The sequence below is a fragment of the Echiichthys vipera genome (assembly GCF_963691815.1).
Source record: "Echiichthys vipera genome assembly, chromosome: 19".
Lineage (NCBI taxonomy): Eukaryota > Metazoa > Chordata > Actinopteri > Perciformes > Trachinidae > Echiichthys > Echiichthys vipera.
Window position 1 is genome coordinate 17,841,351 of NC_139844.1, and position 23,594 is coordinate 17,864,944.

At 39.8% G+C, this 23,594-nt stretch overlaps 2 protein-coding genes across 2 annotated transcripts; both read right to left on the reverse strand.

Annotated features, from left to right (window-relative positions):
- Positions 1–10,718: 10,718 nt before the first annotated feature.
- On the reverse strand, positions 10,719–14,944 carry eif2b2 (eukaryotic translation initiation factor 2B, subunit 2 beta). The gene is made up of 8 exons (XM_083934151.1): positions 14,694–14,944; positions 13,287–13,407; positions 12,421–12,572; positions 11,598–11,761; positions 11,393–11,488; positions 11,175–11,312; positions 11,028–11,094; positions 10,719–10,897 (listed from the first exon to the last, which is right to left on the reverse strand). Exons 1-8 carry the CDS (start codon positions 14,863–14,865, stop codon positions 10,740–10,742), a joined length of 1,068 nt encoding a protein of 355 aa, XP_083790277.1. The 5' UTR covers positions 14,866–14,944; the 3' UTR covers positions 10,719–10,739.
- A 1,787-nt stretch (positions 14,945–16,731) lies between these two features.
- On the reverse strand, positions 16,732–22,942 carry tmed10 (transmembrane p24 trafficking protein 10). Its single transcript, XM_083933974.1, has 5 exons — positions 22,705–22,942; positions 21,439–21,559; positions 20,195–20,268; positions 18,483–18,609; positions 16,732–17,968 (listed from the first exon to the last, which is right to left on the reverse strand). Exons 1-5 carry the CDS (start codon positions 22,879–22,881, stop codon positions 17,847–17,849), a joined length of 621 nt encoding a protein of 206 aa, XP_083790100.1. The 5' UTR covers positions 22,882–22,942; the 3' UTR covers positions 16,732–17,846.
- Positions 22,943–23,594: the final 652 nt, after the last annotated feature.

Sequence of the window (23,594 nt, forward strand, 5' to 3'; positions counted from 1 at the left end):
ACACACACACACACACACACACACACACACACACACACACACACACACACACACACACACACACACACACACACACACACACACACACACACACACACACACACACACACACACGTCCATATGTTTGAGGCCACTTCTAATGGCAGGTGCTACCCAGTAAATTCGATATTTCATAATTCCCTCTCTCTATCATCCCCTGCAGTCAAGGCTTCTCCGCTCAGAGGAACGTCAATCCGATGTGCCCTCACTCCTTTAATTAGCTGTCAATTAGTGCAAATGAATCAACTCTTCGCCTAATTAAGCAACGCCACCAGGCAGCTCCCATACACAGGCCATTGTGTGAACAGCATGAGAAAACCACAGCTAGCAAACTCGCTTTGGATCACGAGTGCAACCTAACGATCACTGTGTGTGTGTGTGTGTGTGTGTGTGTGTGTGTGTGTGTGTGTGTGTGTGTGTGTGTGTGTGTGTGTGTGTGTGTGTGTGTGTGTGTGTGTGTGTGTGTGTGAGGGTGAAGTAACACACTTTACGCTACAGTGAGGTAAAGTCATTTTACTAAATCATATTCTTTGTTATTTAATGCATCGTAGCTTTCAAAAGGCTCACTTCCCTCATTTTCCTATTTTTAAGCCACTGTCACATTTACAAGGACGTGCACACACACATGCACAGAACTAAAAACACACTTGAGCGCTTAACTCTCCATTTAGACCTTTAAATGTTTCTAATCCTCTAATCCCCCAAATATCTCTTGGTTTCATGTCTGACTCAGATGGCTGCTCTGTGGATTTATCAACCGCTAGTCCTTTACTGAGAACGCTTTCCCCAATCGTGTCACTCACGCCGTCCATAGCAGATGATTTCAAAACCTCGCAAGTTCATGAATGTCACTGTATTTGGTGATGCATTTTTAAAACGTGAACTATTCCCAGTTACTTTTCTTTTTCTCTCTGGAATATTTGTTCTCCCATGAATAATGACAAGTGTTGAAGGCCCCATATTGTAAAAAGTGAGGTTTCTTTTTTTATTATAAAGCAGGCGAGGTGCTTTATAAATACTGAGAAAGTGTCAGAATGAAATGCACACAGTCGGTATTCAGACACTGTGTCTTTGAATGAGCCGTCAGGACTTCTTCTATGTTTGTGATGTCACAACTATACAGTATATAGTTAGAAAGTGCTGCTACAGTGCTGTTACAGTTATTCCCCGGCTGCAATGATGGCCCAGAGAAAGCGAGAGTGCAGATGTGAAAACGCTCCAGAGACGCTGACCAATCAGAGCGGACCGGGCTTTTTCAGGAGGAGGCCTTAAAGAGACAGGCGCTAAATTGGAGCGTTACAAAAAAGATGGAATTTCTGAATTTAGTCTTTCTGAATATTCAGAAAGACTAAAGTGTTTTTGAACATTAAAAGCATGTAAATATGTTCTAGTAGAAACCCAAAATACAAGTATGGACCTGAAAATGAGCTAAATACGGGAGCTTTAATTTTTTAGCTGTGACAGTCCTCCACTCAGTTTACTTTTTGAACCAAGTGAAAGGTTCGTTCTTTTGACTCCGAACAGTTTTGATCCATTTTCCTGGGATTAATGTCTGCAGCCTCAGACTGAGCCATGTTGTCATGCAGTCCACATACCTCATTTACAGTGGAAATGTAATCTCTCCAAACATCTGTTCACTTCTGACTCCAGAGACAAGAGCCTGTTTTTTATTCTTAAGAGGGATTTTTGTTTTCAGCTGACTGAATAAAAGTCTGTTCTGTCATCAGCATTTGTTTACAAATGAGTTGAGAGAAGGCCCTTATAACCACAAAGTAAAACCTCTTTTTCACTTAAAGGGGACGAGATGGTTTACACTCACACAACATGATGAATATTTATGAATGAATGTGTTGAGTTGTTGCAGAAGGTCAAGTGGGCGACTAATTAAACAGCCTGCACCTCATTGTGGCTCTTTCTCTGCATCAGGAGCATGAGCTGCATATGTGGCCTGAACAGTGAGTGACGTGATAAATCAATAAAAACATGAAGTGAAAAAACATCAAATGTTTATCTTGGGACGGCTACAGAACCATATAGCCATGAATTTATAGGTCCCGAGGTCATGAGGCGAAGTCAGCCCAAGACACCGAAAAGAAAGTATCGAAAAATCACAATTATTTAGATTTTTCACTTATTTTCACTTATTTTTACGTACCGCTTATTTTCGCAAGTTTTACTCAATTTGACGTTGGCATCTGACGCTGACGTACAGGACGTGCACGTGCAGCAGAACAGGCTATCAAAGCAAATAACAGAGAAACCCAGATTACATGAGTCACATTAGATTACAACAAACACAGACTCTTCCTCAAACAAGGACACCGAAAAAGAAAGTGTCAAAAATTCTCCAATTATTTAGATTTTTCACTTAATAAATGGAAAATTAGCCGTTTACTTCTATTTTTGCAATTTTTTTATTGAATGTTATTGGGCAGGACATTTTCATTTCCTTGAGGAAAATCAACAGCTCAATGAATTAACTCCAATTAACTCCCAGCACTTCTCCTTTAATGAGTAGATTACATATCTCTTTCCAGGAAGCATCCCAGGAGACGATTGGATCATTAGAAATGAAAGAATAATAATTGATTACCTGCACAGAAGTCTAAAAGCTGGTTAACTGGTTTGACTCGTTGAAAGGTTTGAAAAAGGTTCTGGAAGAAAACCAAACATTAATGAAGGATCAGGTAATTCCTATTTTATGGATTTTTTAAAGGTGCGTCACTTATGATTGGACTTTTATTTATTAGTTGAAACACTGGAAATGTTTTTTTTAATTTAGTGGTTAGGCAGTAGGGCTGGGGGTTTTGGGCAACATCTACCGTGACAAAAGTCTTTTCATATCTCAGTTATGATATACAGTATATTCAGTGTATCATACATTTTTTGTCTGTTATTCAATAAATAAATGGTCTATATGATATAAACGCATGCTAAAGTCTATTGTCTTTCTACACCTGTGTGAATTAAACACTTGACAAATGAAAAGCACTGAGTATTTTATGAAGAACTTTGGTGCAAAATGAACATTACGTGTAATAATCAGAAGATAAAGTATCGTCCCAATGATGTAAATATTGTAGTGAAGCAGTTCAGCCGCTGGTTTTTCAGCATCACGATAGAAACGATATAACTGGAGATCAAGATTAGAGAACAGAGTGTTAATACTTGATTTATTCTGAAATATTGTTAATTTGTTATTGTCTAGAATTTAAGAGAATATCAACTGTGGCTATACCGCTGGCACTTCAACAAAAACCCCTATTTTGTGAAAAAAAAGAGAGAATGTGTTAGCGTTACTATCGCTGCAGTATGTCTTTCATACGTTTTCTGACTTGTGTCTCTTTTGTTATTCGTCGTTGTTCATGGGTGACCACACATAGTTGCTTCTGTGGGAATTCTAACGTCATCTGATCCCTAATCTCTTTTAAAACAATTTCAAAAACCCTCTCCACACTGCAGTCGGCCTTAAGAATAATTCAAAATTCAAATAAAAATACTGGATTCAGCCTGAAAATGATCCATCGTGAGTACATCAAAGCTTCGTGAGTCTGCAGCCTGTGTTTATGCTGCTGGTTCACTCAAACGCAGTGATGTAAGGATGCTTTGTGTCATGGAGAGGCAAACTCATTTCCAGGCTCTGAGCAGTTCAGCCATGTTGCAGCAGCCACTCTGGACCATTACAGGCTGTAATTGTTATTTAATGGATTAAACATTCATCCTTCCTGTGCAAACCCCCAGAGGGCTGGATGACAGCCTCACCATGTTCACACAGCTAAACACCCCCCAACACACACACGCACACGCACACACACACACACACACACACACACACACACACACACACACACACACACACACACACACACACACACACACACACACACACGTTGACGCTCATTTGACGGCAGTGTTTGTGCTTAAAATTCAATTACCCACTTATTGATAGCTCTCCGGGGTGCTAAAGAAGTGGACACGGTGCTGGTGGAGGTGTGGATGATTTCCCAGGAGGCCTCAGTCTCCTCCGCACATCTCCAGCTGGATCTATTTCATGGCTTTACTCATCAGCAGCAGACGCAGATGGAGCAGAAGCAGCCGTCATACACCTGCACACACCGGCGCATGCAGACACAGACAGACAGAAGGTACATCACACACACGTAATTTATTATTGTACACGCTGTACACATTTGAGATAAAATAAAGTATCCCCACAACAAGTAACTAAACTCAAACCAAGATCACATTTTATGAAGGAAGGGCATAACGACACTTTAAATATTATGGTTTCAATTGACTTTAAATATCAATTAATCTATAAATCGTTCAACTGGTCGATTTATTAATGAAAAGGGGCCGAAACCAATTACCTAGAGCTCTAAGTGACGACTTTACTGTATTATTTTGTCCATCTAATCGTCCAAAACACAAAGATATTTATTTTAAAAGGACATAAAACAAAGGGTGCCCCACTTTGTTTAATTCTGAATTAGACTTAGACTTCTCTTTGTTGATCCCTTTGGGGATGAACTGAGGGAGGTATAAAATAAATACAGTATAGGATAACCAATAAACTCTTAGTTAAATAGATACAGATAATAAGCTCTTAGTCAAATATATGTGAGGTAGATGTAAGAATACAGGTGAAATAAGATTCACAGAAAGTTAAATCAGATAAGTTAAATGTAGGGGAAATGTATAAGATCAAATATGTATGACTGTATACGACAGAAATGAGCGGTAAGATTAAATCATTGCACTTAAGTGGTGGATACATTTATTGCACAAAGAAAAGAAGATAAGTGTCCAGGTATGTGAGAGTAGATTATTAATCAATTGCCCAGTGAGCGGCTCCCACTCCTTCCCTTCTGTCCTAATTAGTTCTTACTGGATATTATTATATAAAATTAAACATTATCACCCTCAACTCTGATTATGAGTGTAGCATCAAAAGCAAGTCCATATTCGCCTCCATCCTGTCTCCAAACATTTATAAGGGGAACATGTTTATTTCAGAGCTTTCGTTGTAACAAATCAGCACTTGACTCTGCACTTACAGCCACAGGTAGCCCCAACAGGTTAGCCACGCGTCCTAAAAGTCCCCCGGGGCCCCCAGGGGCCCCGCAGGAACACTCGGCTTGCCGCTGGCCTCGTTTCCCCGCTAATTACAGCACTCATCTCTGCTCTCCCACGAGACGTTGCCACTCTGATGACGAGACGCCGCACAGTTTGGGGCTCTGCATCACTGGGCAACAGCTGGGGCTGCCGGCTGCACGTCAATACCCAGGGGAGGGTGGTGGGAGGGAGGGTATGTTGGGGGTAGCACCATGCATTCATTCACACCATGCAGGGATGATTTTGTTGCCGTTTTGCACATGACTCCCAAACTCTGTTGTAGTCGTTGCCTTCACAAGCTGCTGAATTGAATGTGTGCTTTGACTCTGAAACTTACACCACAATACAATAACCCGTAGTCTGAGGTCCGATATACAGCATCATATAATCCAACATCAGCTCTGATTAGAAAACAAAGATGAATCTTGTTGTCCTTTCATGTGACAGGGTCAGACTACAGCTTACACGTCCCTAAGGATGACATCGGATCGATGAGCTCTGTACATACTGTACTCCTCTCGGTGTGATTGCACTGACTGTTCATTAGCGGGACGCTGGGCTTTAATGGCCCGCACGCTTCTGTCGTGCCGTAAATCTCCAAGACTCCACCCAGGTTTGCTCCCCTGTCTCATCAAAAGGGCCGTGAAGAATGAAGTCAGTGTGATGAAAAAGAGAATGAGATTTATCTGCCTCCCTCCTCCTCCTCCTCTACGACGCACCAAGACGAGCCCGTAAACGCAGAAAAAATGACAAGTGGGATCTCGCCAAGACACGCCCGTAAATGTGATGATGCCACTGGATGCGTTCGACATGCTGATGAGCCCCTCTGGCCACCCAGACGGTAACGCCAGTGTGTCTTTCTGTCATCTAAATGTGGTTCGAGTGAGTATGGTGAAAAGAGTAAGACGGATAAAAGTGAGGTTTACTTTGTTCAGGACAGAAGGAAGCGACAGACGGGCGATGGAAAAAAGCCCAAAAGGGATGAGGAAGGAAAAAACATGACTGGAGCACAAATCAGGCAGCTGACTAGTGTTTGTGGGCAGGTATATACTGTTTGTTCAGTGGCAGATTAAGGGGAATGATGGGTGTGTGTGTGTGTGTGTGCGTGTGTGTGTGTGTGTGTGTGTGTGTGTGTGTGTGTGTGTGTGTGTGTGTGTGTGTGTGTGTGTGTGTGTGTGTGTGTGTGTGTGTGTGTGTGTGTGTGTGTGACTGAGAACTACCACTGGACCTGCAGGGAATAACCGCAGTGAAATAATCCTTAAATACTACAGTTTAAAAATATGGTATTGCTGTATATGTTTTTCTGATATGTACCAATAAAGAAAAAACAATGTCTGGAGTGATTTAGAAATGGTGTCAAATAGTTTTTTTTAAATGTATAATTAAATGTTAAGCAATTAACTGATACTGATCTTATTTTTTTTATTATTCATTTAAATGTTCAGCAATTGACTGATGAACACGATGTTTATTTAGTGATTTTTTAATGTATTCTTCATTTTTCCACTGTTCATTTAGAAGATGTGGACAGTGTAATACATCATATCAAGTGTATAGTAATGTAAAACATATGTGTAGGAAGGAAGCCTTTGCAGAGTCACACCGGCACAAACTCCACATGTGAAAGGTCACGTTTGATTTGAGCATTAGCATCAAAATAACCTTAAAATACCAAAGGTTTTATGCAGAATGGCCCATTTCTGACTCATTTATATTATTGGATTATAAATTGTGATGCATTAATGTGAAAGCATCACTTTAATGATTTAAACTTCTTTATACAAGTTTAAACTTCTTAAGTTTATACTTCTTTATATATACACCTCTGGGTAGATAAATCTATAAGCTAATAATACGGCATTGTGTGATGTTTATAGCTTAACTGATTATACGCTGAGGTAATAATATGAATCTGTAAAGAATCAAAGTAATTCAAGTTATCAAATGCATGCAGTGGAGTAAACAGAACAATATTTCACTCTAAAACCGAGTAAAAGTGTAAAGTAGCAGAAAATGGGTAAAGTCCAGCGAAGTAAAGTTGGACCTGCTCTTTATGGAGAGTGTTGAGATAACGTTTGTTATGATTTAACACTATAAATAAAATTTAATGAATAGAATATAATAAACCCACAAATCTTAATATAAAGACAGTCCCCACTTAGCAGTAAGCCTGTCTTCAGTGAGGTGCATAGGCCCGGTTTGCTCTTCTCTAAACAAAATTAATGGATATTTTCCACTTATTGAAAGAAATACTGCGTTGACTCAACACAGAACAACACAGAACAACACAGAACAACACAGAACAAACCTTTTTCAAATTTTTTTCTTGACCCTTTATCAGAAACTTGAATTTATTTTGAAAGATCTGCGACAGCTTACAGTCTATTTTCTAATGACATTGTTTTATTTTTTTTATTTTCACTCCCTGTTTTTGTTCCTTGTGTTTACAGGTTAGGTTCCAAATATTTCTAATAATATAAATATAATATAAAAATCATTGCCCAGTCCTTGGACGTTTCAGCTTTAACCGGGAGACTAAGCTCCTGAGTCAGATTGAATCTTTGAATGTTTTACCAATAACCAGCCACAACCTATTCAACACAAGTCGGATGAACCATTATAATGATCTATTATAAACTGAGAGCAGATATGTTACACTGCTGGTTGCACTTCGAGGTCTTAATCTTTCAGAGGGGCTAATTGTCAGAAAATGTTGTGTGACAGTTGGATGATGTCACGGTCTGAGCGGTGAGTGTGGGGCAGTGGAGAGTGAAGACATGTTGCTGCGTCCTATTCATTCTCCCCTTTTTTTCCTGCAGTTCCAGGTCAAGAAATTTAGGTCAGAGAACAATGCACTCTCTCTGTTAGACCGTAGCGGGTGCCAGAACCCCTCTCATGCTCCCCTCTGACCCTCATCCCAAGCCTTCACATCCAACCACTCAACTCAACGCAACGGTACGCTTGGCAGACAAGCCCAAAAATCCCTGTGGATTTTGAGAGCTGTTTCTCACTTCCTTTGAATAAAGCAGGATGGGGAGTCACCTTGTGGTTAGATATTACAATTACACTTCATATGGACTGACCATGTCCCTGTACTTATGTTTTGTATACATTAGGTATGAGGTAGAAGGAGAATTACATTCCAAGGTTCAAGTATTTCTAAGTAGGTATTTTAAAAATGATCCATTTTGTAGGTCAATTCATCACCAAAATGGTATTCCTGACTCTTGAAACAACCATTTACTTATTTGTTTTTAATAATTGAGCCTTTCTTGTTGGTATCTAAAATGTACAGAAAATGCATTCATCAGTTAACTGAATAGGTAAAAGAAATTCAGACGTGCATCTGTCAGTTGGTCTGACTTTGGATGTTTCTTTTGATCTTTTGATCACATTTTCAGTATATCACCATGAAAAAATGACCAACAAATTGTCTTAATATCATCAGTTTTAAAAAGTTTGCTGCATGATCAGATACTAAAGTACTAAAATATTATAATCAAGTTAAAGTGATGTTACTTTAGAAACTTTACACAGTTGAAAGTAAAATAAGACTAATTGTGTAAAATTGTACACATAGGTCAGTTAAAATGTATGTAGTCAGGCTACAAAATAAAGTGCAGTGCACATCACACCAGAGTCATTATAAGCAACAATATGTTAATTTAGATGGCAGTTTGCAGCCTGAGCATATACCCCTAATCAGACCCCCTTCACTACAGCCTCACTAGATTTAATCAGAAACAAGAACAAAACGTTGACAATTAAAAAACAAAAATGACAATGACAGACAATGACAGACACCGCGGAGGGTGCAAAATACAACATTAAATAACCTGCCATGTTCGAGCAGCAGGATAAAGCATCACCTTGGCAGACAACACGGACATAAACTGACCCATTACATTAGTGTGTTGTCTCACAAACCTCACTCAAGGTGAAACTTCCTCACTGAAGCAGAAGTCACCTGGAGGATGCACCATGGGCTGTTTAGCATTGAGCGTTTCAGCATGACCCAGAATGCACCTGTTGTTTTGATTTGGGTCAGAGGTTGAATAGACAAAATCTTTATTTAAAAATAATAATAATAATAAACCCACGGGGCATTTTGAGGGGTACAGAATGAAAGTATTGCTTCTCTATAAAAAATATATATTTAGTCTGAATTAATATATATATATATTTTTAAATGTGATGGGTTTGACAATGACTTTCTCTCACATTCTGTTTACATTGTACCAGCCAATAGCGGCCAACATTGTGGGTTGCCAGGGTTGACTGTTGTTTGGTGCAGCTGCTGTAGTCTGGCACTGGTTAAAGCGAAGTGGGCGTTATTTGTCCAGCTGAGTGACCGGAGACGGGCAAAAACCAGAGTCGATATAGGCCAGGCATTCACTCCTTGGACTGAGATAAAGGAGTTCAACGGCATTAAAACGCACACTGAAATGACTACGTTTCTCCTTGATCGGTAAGCTAACTTTCATGTTTACTTAGCTGTAGCGGCTAACGGTAACTCCTCTAATACTTGTTTTTAAGGTGCAATTTGCTGGAGGGGGTGGGTTCAAACAGGCTTAAACAGACCCTGGTCTCCTGTAGGCTACTGGACCGGGTCTGACAAACCTGGCAACCTGAGTGGTGGAATTATTTTCTGTTGTTGAGACTACAATCTTGAGACACTAGATGGCGCTGTTCTGCTCATTCTCCATATTCAACCTTGAAGTACTGGCTTCTAGTTGCGTTACTTTCACAGCAAATTACATTACACATTTTTACAGTCAACCAAATCAAATAACTGTTATGTTGCTGCAGACTTGTAGCCTGGGAACGAATCTATCGAGCTCGTGCTCTTGATGTTTCATTTGTTTCACACAGCTAAATAGGCATTGCTGATAAAATATGAATCAAGATTCTGGTACTGTATTGTCTATTTCTTGTATAAAATGTTTTAAGAATTTTTTTCTGGGGAGATCAACCTACCTTAAATTCACTTGTAGGAGGTTCACTTTTACAGGCATTAGAGTGAACTTCGCCTAGTTGGAGGTCCGAAACTTCGGACTTCCCATGGCACTTGATTGCAGCATGAGCAGAGCAAGTGAAACCAAGTGACGAATGACAGGGAGGAAGCTCGGCAATAATTATCTTCGGACCAAATAAAATGATTGGTCGGACTTTTATCAGAAATATATGAAAGTGAATATTTTGGGGTTTCAACACCTGGTGGATTTCCTTTACATTTTAGTGTCATACGCTTATTAGGAGCATTTTAAGATGACAAAAGAAAAGTGTAAAAATGCCAGAAAGGTAAGAATTGCTTTAACTGTGCTGTTTAGCTGTAATTTAAGAAAATTTCAGAATGTACCAAACACTGCCGTTTCTTTGCTGTGATTGGTTGTAGGTCTATTGAATTGGGTCCAGAGGCATTTTGGTCCGTTCCGTTGTTAACGCCCCTTGGAAACCAAAGATGAACTGAGAGGTTCCAGACTAATACGCATTTGCTTATCAGCCAGGCAAGAGGAAACAAAACATCATCAAAGGAGGCAAAAATGTCTGCATCAATCATTTAATTTATTTGTTAATTAAACGGGTTAAAGTTCGTGGTCTTCTGGGTGGTAAAGTTCGCTCATCAGTCGGTAGATGTATGACGGTGCGTGTCCTCCGATGTTAGAGATGAACAGTGTGATGAGCTCAGGTGGGACATAGTCGAACACCGGACAGTGCACGTTCACCTTTGAGAGAATTTCACCTGAAATACAAATGTAAACTATGAATTCCTCCAAAGATAAACCAATGGAAAACATTTATTATAACGACTGAGAAGCTGATTTAGTTGACTGACTGTTAACAAGCATTTTGTGAGAAATTGTTTGAATTACCTTCAGTGAAAGGAAGCACCTCGTGTGGAGAGACAAACTTATGGAAGGTATCTTCTTCATTTGGGAACTAAGGACACAAAATAGTTTCATCATCATTCTCTGTCAGCAGAAATGAGAGAAATCTATCAGATTAGAGAGTCTTCTTACCTGAGGGGAGAGCTTGAACATGGGAGCAGTTACTATCAGTGGTGTTGAGTGGTGCTTAGCTGCCAGGGCCAGAGTGTGTGTCCCGTTGACGGCCCTCAGACCTCCGTTTGCCAGAACTGTCTGCGTACCAATGATGACCTGGAAAGACAGCACCATGCAGGTTAACCCACATGCTCTGACATGACTGTTTCAAAGTCTTTCTGTGGTGTTATAAATACCTTATTAACACGAGACATGACTGCAAATATGGCAGCGTCTGCGATCACGGTTGTTTCGATGCCAGCTTTTGAGAGACTGGTCGCCATCTCGTGTCCCTGTTGAACAGAAAAAGATTTTAAAAATTGTAACAAACTTTTATCTAGTAACACCAAATGTTGTTGTTTTTCCTACATAAACAGAAGGTCTTGTGTGTGTTTTTCCTACCTGGCAGAAGGGGGCGCACTCTGCCACGATGACGTGGAATTTGCGTTTGCGTGCGGCGTCTTTGAGGAAGGCCTCCACGGTGCGAGATCGGCCAATGGTCATGATGACCTCATTGGAGTGAATGTGCTCCAGGGCCTGCATTGCAATGTTGTCAGTGGTTCCCTCTGAAAAGTGAAGTGGTGCAGGGAGAAACTGAAAAAGTGTTTAACCTCACAGTATAAAGAGACTTTTTTTCAGTTTAATGAAAACCACATGACGGATAAATTACCTGTTTATGAAATAGAAAACTAGAATTACCGCCTTGTGGTTGTATTCCTCTGCTAACCAGTCAAGTTGCAGTTTACATCAAAACTGTCCAGATATAAATAATGTAATGAAGACTTTGTAATTTAATAAAAAGGTATTAAGCGTACTTTTTGGTGAAACGTGGATCTGGATCGAGATCTATACAATCGGCACAGTTTCAACTGTAGTGTAATTCAGTATTCGACCAAATGTCTCCTCTTCTGTTCCTGAGTTATGACGTTGAATAATGGCCAGAAACAGTATGATGTCACAGTGAAGTTGATCTTTGATCTTTTGGGATAAAAAATGTGTGAAATGTTCTTATGATTAGTGTAGGAACTCTTGAGTTATGGTCACAGTGATCTCAAACCTCTGACCTCCAAAATCTAATCAGTTCATCCTTGAGTCCAAGTGGACGTTTGTGCCACATTTGAAGAAAATCCTTCCAGGGGTTGCTGACATAACGCATTCACAAGAATGCTAAGGACAGACGTCGGATAACCCAAAAACGGCGACAACCTTGACCGTAAAAACGTACCCAGTTCGGTGAGCAGCTCATTGATGGCCTCGATGACGTTTGCTTTGAGTGCGGTGAAATGCTGTCTGAAGTTCTCCTCGCTGAGACCTCCAGAAGTCAACAGCTTGTGGAGCGATTCCTGCTGGTCCGTCTCTTCGCTGCTGCCTCGAGATCTGCAAGAAAACAACAGATCGAACAAGCCCGAATTTCATTGTATGTCTTTAATGATGCCATGACAATAAAGACACACTATTCTAAGCTCAAAGAAAGACAAAGTGTGCAAAGCTCAGCCATTTTTGCAGAAACAGTCATTTTCAGGCAGTACGAGTTCTTCAAACACACATATACAAAAAGACATGAAAGGGTCACAAAAGACACATTTAAGGAACCACATTTGTATCTGTATTTTTATTAACAAAGCTTCCAATAGTAAATTAATTGACAATTGAGCTGTTCTTCTTCCTATAATAAGCCCAAAATTACATAATTCTTTACAGGAAAACCGCTGAAATTATTATGAGATTATAGACCAGTAATATGAACCACATTGCTTTCAAATTGCTTGCATTTCTTTTTCGGTTTTCTTTTAAGTTGGACTGGTCCACGGTTTAACAATGAAGACCAAACAACACGTTAAAAGATCAATCAAACCCAGAACGGATGTAACCATAATAAAAGCAAAAATATCCACTGAAAAATAATGGACACTGCTTTGAGTATGTAACTCAACAACATCTGCTCACAGAACTTTACATGACTTCTAAGTGCAATTAATCCAGATCATTGAGAACGGTCATGGGCCATCTCATGTGAGTGTGTATAATCAATTACCTTAATCTATAACCTGTGCAACAACTGCTGTAGCTGTCCTTGTGTTTAGTCCTCACCTGGCATATTCCTCTCTGATGATCTTCAACACCCGTCTGATCATGTTACCAACAGTGGTCTCTGATGGCTGGGCTGCGGTCATTCTCCTGCCCTCTTTACGGATTATTTCCATCAGATCGCCTGAAACAGAGAACATTCAAGTGGAAATAAGACCTCTGTAAATGCTGAAGCTTGTGACGAACTCAATCCACTGCTGTTAACTCCTAACAACGGTAGGATATTAACTGCTGTAACGTGTTAGATATTAATACAGTTAAAGTTAATTCTGTGTTTGCTTGCATCCATGGGTCTGTCTTTGTGTCCGTGTCCTCTTTCAAGACAGATGCCTGTCCTATATAGAGCTGGGTCTGTTCAACGTTCCTGCCTCTTAAAAGTAGAGATGCAGGGTGGCCAGTGGTTAGAGCAGTCGCCCCATGTAAAGAGGCTGAAGGTCCTTGAAGTAGCGGCCGCGGGTTTGACTCTGACCTGCATCCCTTTGCTGCATGTCTCCCCCTTGTGTCCTGAGAAAATGTCACTGTCTCCCCCTTTGTCTCTCACCCCATTTCCTGTCTGTCCTATATAATAAAAAGGCTTGAAAACTGACAAAATGTATTAATTAATTAATAATTAACACTGATATAAATGTACAAAATATTATTTATTAACAAATAAAGTGTATATTAGCAGCAAAAATAAATAAATAACACTTGCATGTAAAGTGCACTGCAAACAGATATTTTAAAATGTAATATAGAATATAGCAGCTGCCTGAAACCCAACAAACAATTACTTAATTAACTTGCTGTGTATGACATTAATAAAAAAGAAATGACTGGATCGGCCTCATTCATCAGATATCTGATCCAGGTATCGATCCATCTCTAGTTAAAAGGAGGGTTTGCCAGTGTGCACAAGATTGCTGGATAAATACTGTATATAATATAATAATAATAATAATTATTATTATAGATATTGCGACTTGTTGCGGCTCATGGAGTAATTGTTGGGTCTCTGTAAATCATACAAAAATCATAAATGGGTGTGGTCTTTACCTACTCAATATGTTAATTGTCTTGAAATAACTTTTGTTATCATTTATAAATAAAATAATACTGAATTCCTACCACTATTTAATTACATCTCCAACCAGCAAAGAACAAACAAAGTGACGTACTTCTTATTTAACATGGTCAATTGCCAAATAACGTATTTAAAGACCATTCATTTATATGCCCATGCGTTTTGAAATACAAACAAGAACCCCGTGGTGACACCTGAGGGTCTGACTAATGCCTGGATCAGTCACTGTGACAGCTGTTACAGCAGGTTTGTTTAGGTCCCTACTGTTCAGCTACACTGACAGCTCCCTGCACTGCTGTAATGTCTGAGTTAAAACTGTGACGAACAAACACGGAGCACTGAAGCACCTGCGCTGCTCCACCGAGCCTGGGCTGTGATTCTGCGGAGCAGGGCTGTCGTCTCCCGGGCTGTCTCCGCCGAGCCCCGCAGCGGCCCCGTCCCGCTCCCTCCACGCTTCAGGTCGGACAGAAACGCTTCAATCCTCTCCGTCAGGTCTGTTTCTCTGTCTGAGCCCGGCATAGTGCTTGTTTAAAAGACTTTCCGCCAGAGTAGAGACGAGACAACTCAGTGTTTCCACCGTGCGAATGTTTAGTTTCACGACCAGGAAGTGTTTCCGGGTACATCCGGGTGAGCGTGACTGCGCTCTCCTCTGATTGGTCGAGCGCTCCACAGCAATTTTGCCTGTTTGCAAACTTAAAATTGATTTTATTTTTATTTTTTTGAAAGAATTTTCCTCTCAAAAAGTTGTATGTTATTAATCTTTTCTTATTTCATTTTTTATTTTTTGGAAAAAATATTTCCTGTCAAAAAGTTGTGTTATTAATATTTTCTTATTTTTAGCTAAATGATATATACACACCACCAAATTTTCAAACCAGAAACCTAATTTTATTGTTTTCATTTCTTACTTTAACTCAAGTAAGTCTTGCACCAACTGCAAAGCTGTGAAACCAAAGCGATTTGTAATAAATTTGATCTGTAATGATTTATGTACATCAATGTTTTGTTTTATTTATGATATATGTACTACCTCGAGCGATAGTTATTGTTATATTGTTTGTTGGTTGAACAGTAATCACTGTTAAAAAAAGAAGAAGCTGTGAACAGTTGAAACTCTCTAATATAGACATATATAATAAATATAATGAATGGGAAACATGCAATATATCTGCTTGATGTTAATAAGGAGATGAAGTTATCCCTTAGTAACTACAAAATCATTTAGATTCACATATTTATTTATTTTCACTTGTTCTTTTTTATTCGTTTTCATTTGTTACATTGGACTATATCTTTTTTAAATACTATTAAAGTTACCCTTTTTATCCAGTGTGCCTTGTTTGAATGTTGAGAGGTATTTTTGTGATGTGTTTTATGCCATGATGTTGTAAATGAATTCCTTTTCAATAAAACAAAAACAAAAACATAGAAATATGCCTGTATGTGTTTCATTTGTCTGGTGTTTTTAGACAAATGTCTGACCAATCAGAACAGAACCGGTGTAATGCACATTTCTGTATCTCCTTTAGAATCTGTTCCCTTGAGTTGTAATCCTTTTTATCTTTTCATTTGTTAATGAAGGTCAAGTGAACATAACTGAAACCCCTTCAACACAAATTATTTCCTTACTTTGTTTCAAATACTCTTATGCATTACTTTTGTTGAATGAAACACTGAAATGACTAGATAAACATGTTAAACGTACCTGTATACGCACTGCTGTGCAGGCAGTATCACCCAGCAACATTGTTTTTATTGTATATGGTGTGTTTTAGTGCTTCAGTGCTTGGAAACTTGACTTACATACACATAACTTACTTACTATTTATTGTATTGTGCCTTGTTAAAGCCTCACTTCCCTCTAGCACAGTGAGTTATTGAGACATTCAGTATGTGATGGAAAATTTGACTTATCACACTCAGCATCTTAAGAACTGGTCCTAACGAATGTCCCAGAGGGAAGTGTTTTCCCAACTTCACCCAGTTCGATGGAAGTAGATCCTCTCTGAATAACAGGTTCATCCATCTACTCCAGCTCTTCAGAGACCAGGATTATTTCATTGGCACTTTTCACCTTCATGAGAAGTTTTTCTTCTTGTGTCAAAAATCCTGAAGTTCCTAGTGGTGATGTTCAGCACCAGGCATCGTGGGCGACTCCTCTGAGACGACTATCTTAGAGGATGAGTTTTTGTTTCCGCTTCATCATATGGAGGCACCCTGTTTCAGACGAGGTCATCATGGGTTCTAGTAGCATTGATGAAAACGTTTATGCAGGGTTTTAACAGGTGAGTCTCAGTGGTCACCAAACTAAGATTTTACTCTATCGACTCACTATGATCAGTCAAATACAAAGATCTTCCTGTGAATCAAGAAAATAAATGGACAGAGATTGATATGGGATTTTAATTTAAGCCTCTGGGGCTCGTTCGTTATCCAGGATGTCCAAAACCTGACTTAAATCTAAATTAATGATGCGAAACCATAGCATCTGTGAGTGTTTGTATTGTCCAACTAGTTACAATTGTGACTGACAAGCAACATGGAAAGCATTTGATTATTTCTGAAGAAAAACAACAAAACTCTGAGGCATCAAAGTAGTGACATAGATGACTATCCCTCTGCTGTGGAGCTTTGATGACCTGAGAGCCACTGTGCAGCAGCACTGGAAAAGGCTTTTAGACGTTTAAGGAAACTTGTGCTCGGTTTAAATTGGATAAAAGCTCGTTCCAAATGAATGCAATGACTCCATCTCTTCAAAGTGCATCAAGGACCATTTACACCAAACAGGTCAAATCTGATTTGTTGATCAAATTTTACACGTGCACATCGTACTTATAAACACGTGTAAAGTAAATGAATGGTCTGAAATAAATGGGTCACTATTGTGACCAACAAAGCAACCAATGCCTTCAGTATTAAAAAGTGGAGACATTCTGAATATTTGTTGCATCTTACACTTCATATTATACATCTATTTCCTCCAGAAACAATTTCAATCCAGCACTCATAATACTGAGATATTACAGCCTACATCTGTCCGTGGGATGTTAAAACGCTATTTGAAGTCTAAATCACACCCCATATATTCACATCACAACAAAAGGTGGAAAATGCATGTTAGACTACACCATAACTAATGTAAATCCATCCAATATTTTATTGAATAAAAGCCCAACACAAATTTACAAAATTTATCAGTCAACATAAAAATCATTGATTGCGCACAATGCGCATGCTCATTTTTAAAAATGTACCCACGACAGATGCCTCAATTAATCCCTGCCAAAAACAACCAACAGAATTCTCATGTAACCCAAGCCTCATAAGGATTTCTAAAGAAAAGAAGCACGCTGGATGGATCGGCACTGTAATTGAGAAGTGTTTTGAACATTGAAAAAGGATAATTAAATTTACCAGTGTGTGAATAAAAGGGGCGCATGACAGAGGAAATTTTAGAAAGTGTTTGAATTTTACAATTCCTATCCAAACCTCGGGCCATTCTACTCAATCAGCTTCTTTGCCTTGAAGAAGCGCCGCAAGTAGAAGACCTGCCATGTAGCCAGCCCAATGAGACAGCACATGGAGAATATGCTGAAGTACAGCACACGTGTGTTGGTGGACTCTGGAGAGTGGTGGAAAAAAGAGAGGTAGTCTTGTTATTGGTCAGGGACTAAATACTTTTGGTTCATACAATTAACGAACCAACAAAACAGACAATGTTAGTCTCATTGATTTATATTGTATACTTCATTAACTAACACTACATGTTTTTAAAATTGGCCTTCCTACACAACCAGAATCTGCAACTTTTCTCATTCTCAACGTGAACACTGATCGGGTTTTTAAGTTTACTCAAATGAGGAAGAAAAGCAGCAATACGGCTTGCAATTTTGCTATGCACTTAGTAAAAAAGTAAAAATATGGAGATAGATCACTAGAAGATACAGACAAATGGTCTTTATGTTCTTCTGCAGCAAAGTTCAGTTTCATATGAACCCGTGAGAAAATGGATCTGCAAGACTGTCAACAATTTCTGACATGCCAGAAATCAAATGGCCGTTTTAAGAAAACAAAGCACACGCATGAAGTATTTTACGTACTGTCCCAATGTCTGAATAATAGCATTAGTTTCTTACCATTGGTGTCCCGCATTTCCTCCTCTCTCTTCTTCATGTAAGCAAAGTCATTGACGATGGACTCGGACAGGTCTTCCAGTCGCCTCAGCTCGACCTCCAGAGGCTTCAGTTTCTCCACCTTGGCAATCTGGAGGGGACGAAAAGGAAGCTACTGAAACCCCCGAAAAGGTGACGCCTGAGCATCTCTTTAGCCTACTGATACTCTTAAGGCAGAACTATACTTTGTCCAGCAGGTGTCACTCTTACTCCGGGTAGTCAAGTCAAGTACATTTTATTTGTAGGCTATAGCCCAATATCACAAATGTTCCTCAAGGGGGTGTACACACCTTGTGTGTTTGAACAAACTGTGGTTTGCCAGTTACACCTCTTCATTTTATGCTGGGGAGAAAGCTGCCTTTTGAACTCTGGTGTGAACTGAACAGCTGCACCTCCTGAGAAGGTGGAGCGCAAAATGGACCAACCACAGGATTATGTGATACGAGTGTGTGCCGTGTACAAATGTAACTGCTTACTTATACAATGAAATGTTGCGGTCCTTTCCTCCACATTATGTAGCAGTTATATTATTTATGATGGAAGTCCAGTTGCGGTCTCAACTAATAATGCTCACAACAACTATATCTGTGTGTGCTCTTGTCGTACAACTTGCTGTCAACCACAGTAATTAACTTGTCTCTGTAGTGTTGTTGGTAAAGGACAGGTCACCAAACCTGCCCAGTGAATATATTACCTGTCAGTGCATGTGACCTAGGTTTACAACTTTTGACACTTTGAGTGTGTGAACCCAAAATGGAGAAAACTAAAAACAGCAACAACGCATCCGTCTCTTTTGTTTGGACTGAATGAACCAAACTATAGATTTAAAATTGTGCAGCAGCCGAAAAAAACCCTGATCATTTTCCCCATTATGGAACTTGCACAACAAAAACAGAGCATGTAGCTGCCAAGTACACATTCCACAGACTTTCAGCCCATTTTCCCGATACATCGTGTACTGAACGGTTTGAAATTTCATTCAAAAGTAACACACCCATCTACGTAGGTGAATCCAACTTCAGCTCCACCCTCCTGCACGCAGACAGGCAAGCCCACTTGAGCTTTCCCTGAACATCCACCTACATTTTCACTCTGTAGAAAAGAACGTCATGTCCGTGCACCATGTGTGGGAAGGGGGCCGATTCTCAGCTTTATCACTTCTTATTACGTGTTGCATGAGGCAGCCACAGTGCGATCCATTGTCAGGAGTACTGAGTAATGGAAGTTATGATGCACAGCAATATGTCCTTATTTAGAAAATACTGAATGATGTGGAGGCAAAGAACCTCCTCCACTGATTTCTCTATTTTATACACTGGGACACCTCGACGTATTTATCGTGTTTTGACAAAGAACACTTGGCAATGCCATTGATACACCCAACTTGATTTATTATTCTCATGTAGTCATTGTGCAACAGTTACAGTTACAGTTTGTTTGATGAGATAGTTTGATAAACGACAGCTTGTTCCTGACTAGGGGTGTACTTGAAATGCTGTGAATTGATTAACACTGAACTGTAGCGTGTTTGTTTTTCCAACTGCAATACTGAATACATGTAAGGGAACCCCTGCTGCGAAACCAATGTCCAACATCCACTTAACTAGTCTACAAGCTGCAGACAGAATGCCTTTATCTGCAGTATCTGTATCATTCTAACACAAACATGCACTTACCTCTTCATAGTTTTTGGCCTCCACACCATGCTTCATGTCCAGATTGACCAGCTGGTCAGGCACTCTTCCAGTCCCTGATTAAAAAGATCACAGATTTTAGCATCATACTCATCATTGACAGTAATGGTTGCCAAGTTGCCATTGGCAATCATTTTGAGAAATTGGCAACCAATTCTCAGCCTTTAGTTGCCATCAGTGTCAACCACTTTTTAACATTAGAAAAAATAGGAGCGCAAACTGCAAAACGCACATCCCAATAAATATTTGTAATACTTGTTGATATGATATTTAAAGATTGCTGTTAAAGTCAGAACCAGACAACCGCATGTGTTGGTGTGTTAACTCGCATGTTCACAGGCATCTGTTTTAGAAACAATGGTGAAGCACTTTAAGAAGTTGGGTGAAAGGTTGAACCATGCCTTCAACATTACAAACAAATGTGCAGATTATTCAACTGCCTAAGAACCAGCTGAACCTGAATCCAGAAAAAAATATGTAAAATGGTTGGTCGTGTGTCATTTTCATTATCAAGCTGACGTGAAACTGCATAGCATCTTATTTTTTCAAGATACAGTGTGACTAAAAATGGCGACCATATTTTCAATTTCAGCAACCAAAAGCTGATGCCTGGCTGCCAACCTAATAAAAATGACAGAAGAAGAGTGTGGTCTATACCTAGTCTGTAAAGTGTCCTGAGATAACTTTTGTTTTGATTTGGCACCTTAAATACAATTGAATACAATATTTTAAATTGTGTTCGCTCACTATACTATGTTAAGTTATCCTCGTTCCAGAATTGCAAAAACCTCCATTTACCTGCCAGCTAAGCAGCTTTACACCAGTATTTCTGTATTAATTATGATCAGTTTCCACTCATTCCTTCTACATTATTACTTAAGAAAGCAAAATCTTTTCCTTTTCTTAAATGCTGTCACATCAACATGATGTACGGTTCCCTAGATTCACATGTCTAATTTCATCTACTCATATGAGGACAACCAATTATCACTAAAAGGGTTAATTGTCATTGCATATTTTATTTCTAAACAAAGTGGAGCAAAACAATCCTAAACTCTGACACTCACATGTTTTCTCTAAGTCATAAACGAATTGAGCGTGTCTGTTAATCACAGTTGTGGCATTATCTTTACGTGTATCTGACAGTGAACACATAATAATGACACTGCCTTTGGTGAGTGAGAAGTGCCAGTGAGCGGCCTGGTTCTGGGTGCTAACACACTTACCCATGGGTGATTTGCTCTCAAAGCACACCTCAAACATGTCGTAGTCCTCTGTGGTGAATGCAAACTTTCCTTTTGTTGCATCTTCCTTGGAGTAAAGCGTGTGGCTGGAGGAATCTGTGATCTACAGAGTTAAATAAAGAATAAAGAAACATTAACTGCATTGCTGAAACAACAAAGTAAATAAATCAAGTCCTTAAATAAATCAAGAAAGTAAAAGTCAAGTAGTCTCTGGTTACAGCATCTAAAATGTGGGGAGATGCTGCTCTATTGATGGTAATGTGAATTGTGTTGCATTAAACAAACAATTTAAGGATTTCAGCTTGGGCTCTGGAAAAGTGTGTTGGACACATAATAAAAAATATGAGGAGGGGGGCATTAAACGAAATTATTATTATGTAATCTCATTTTATATATTTGATGATTGTGATTTTATTGATTTCGTATGACATTTAAGCTTTTTTTATTCTGTCATTTCTTCCTCTAGTTAATTCCACTCCGTTTTTATCGTTTCTGTTTGTGAAGCACTTTGTAACTGTATTTAGAAAATATTATTATAACTATAAAAATGTGTATTGCAGCCCAAACTGATTGCATTAAAAAAAATAAAAGTAAAACATGCATCAAGACTAATAATTGTCTCCTAATTGGGCAGCTGTTAGATCATGGAGACCGCAGAATCTGATTATGTATCTTTTTTACGGGGTTGTAACGTTAATAACATTATGAGGATATAATATAGCCTAATGTATGGGGAGAATATGGCCTCATTCATACAACAGTAACGTAAACGTCACACACTAGCTGCCGTTGACATGCAGCTGAGGTGGCTCCGTGTGCTAATGTCGTTAGCTTGTGGCTACAAGATGAATCCGGCCGGTAAGACTGACGTGTAACAGCAGCAGAGCCGACGGCAGTGACGGGATTTATTTCCCCTGATATAACACAATAGTTGTGACAGAAACTCACATATTAAATGATAAAATGTGCGTTTACTGGTCTCAGAGTAATTTGAGTTCATGTCAAAATACATTGTTAACGATAATGTAACGTTAGCTGGCCAATTAGCAACTCAAACCAGGAAGACGTGTTTTTCGGGGCCTATGTTAGCTACAATGCTAATAACAGTTGTCACACATAACCGCCGCACTCCACCGGCCGTTGGGATTATTTAAACACAACCGTTGGAATTCACTTGTAACGGCTTAAACACAGACGTTAACAGCCATTTCGAAGTGGTTACGTTGACGTTAGCAGGTCTGTGCTCACCTTCAGATTAGTTTTGGTGTTCGCCTGTTCGGTTATTTCGTACTCCCCCGTGACCAGGACGTCTTTGTGGATCTCCTCCCGTAAACACTTTCTCGAGTTGACCGGTAAAAAGAAAGAAATGGAAAATACAGATTCAATAAGAACCGGTAACAACAGTAGCGCAGCGAGTCGAGCCATGGCTAACCCCTCAACCGACCGACCAACCAGCCCGTGCCAGCCAACCAGTTTAACACCGAGTTCCAACTCACACAACCGGCCTGACTGAGCACTGTAGCGCCGCCGCCGACCTGGAGGGAGAAGTACGCCACAACCACCGGCTCTTCTTTCGTGAGATTGTGTTACAGTGAGTTCAACCTGTGTGTGTCTGCATGGATGTCTGTCAGTTACCCACTGTTCCTCGCCTGTGAGTGGGCTGTAGGGAAGGGGTCCTCCCTGTGTTCCCGTCAGCCCTATGTTCCCTCAAGGATTTCCCCCAAATAAGGCCATGTGTTCCCTCATTTTTATGAGATCCCCTCCCCACCACATCAAAATTAAGTCCTATGTTCCCTAAGCCAACATTAAAAAATACAGAATAATCTTTCTCAGTTTCTTAATATTTCTTCCTAAAGTTTGAGAGAGGCTGGGGGAACACAGGGTTGAGGGAACACAATGTTGGGGGAACATAGGGTTGAGGGAACACAGTGTTGAGTGAGCATAGGGTTGAGGGAGCATAGGGTTGAGGGAAGACGGGGTTGAGGGAGCATAGGGGTCAGGGAACACAGGGTTGAGGGAACACAGGGTCAAGGAATCATTGGGACGAGGGAACATAGGGTTGAGGGAGCATAGGGTTGAGGGAACATAGGATCGAGGGAACATAGGATCGAGGAAACACTTGGTCAAGGGAAGATAGG

Bases quoted from the DNA above. Each gene is read 5' to 3' on its own strand.
- eif2b2 (XM_083934151.1), bottom strand. From the start codon at position 14,865: ATGCCGGGCTCAGACAGAGAAACAGACCTGACGGAGAGGATTGAAGCG. The intron at 13,408-14,693 runs GTGCTTCAGTGC...TCTCTGTTTCAG, and splicing joins GGCTCGGTGGAGCAGCGCAG to GCGATCTGATGGAAATAATC. The intron at 11,313-11,392 runs GTATTTATAACA...CTGTCTTTCCAG, and splicing joins TCATGTCTCGTGTTAATAAG to GTCATCATTGGTACGCAGAC.
- tmed10 (XM_083933974.1), bottom strand. From the start codon at position 22,881: ATGGCTCGACTCGCTGCGCTACTGTTGTTACCGGTTCTTATTGAATCT. The intron at 20,269-21,438 runs GTAAGTGTGTTA...CTTTTTAATCAG, and splicing joins TGAGAGCAAATCACCCATGG to GGACTGGAAGAGTGCCTGAC. The intron at 17,969-18,482 runs GTAAGAAACTAA...ACCACTCTCCAG, and splicing joins GGAAATGCGGGACACCAATG to AGTCCACCAACACACGTGTG.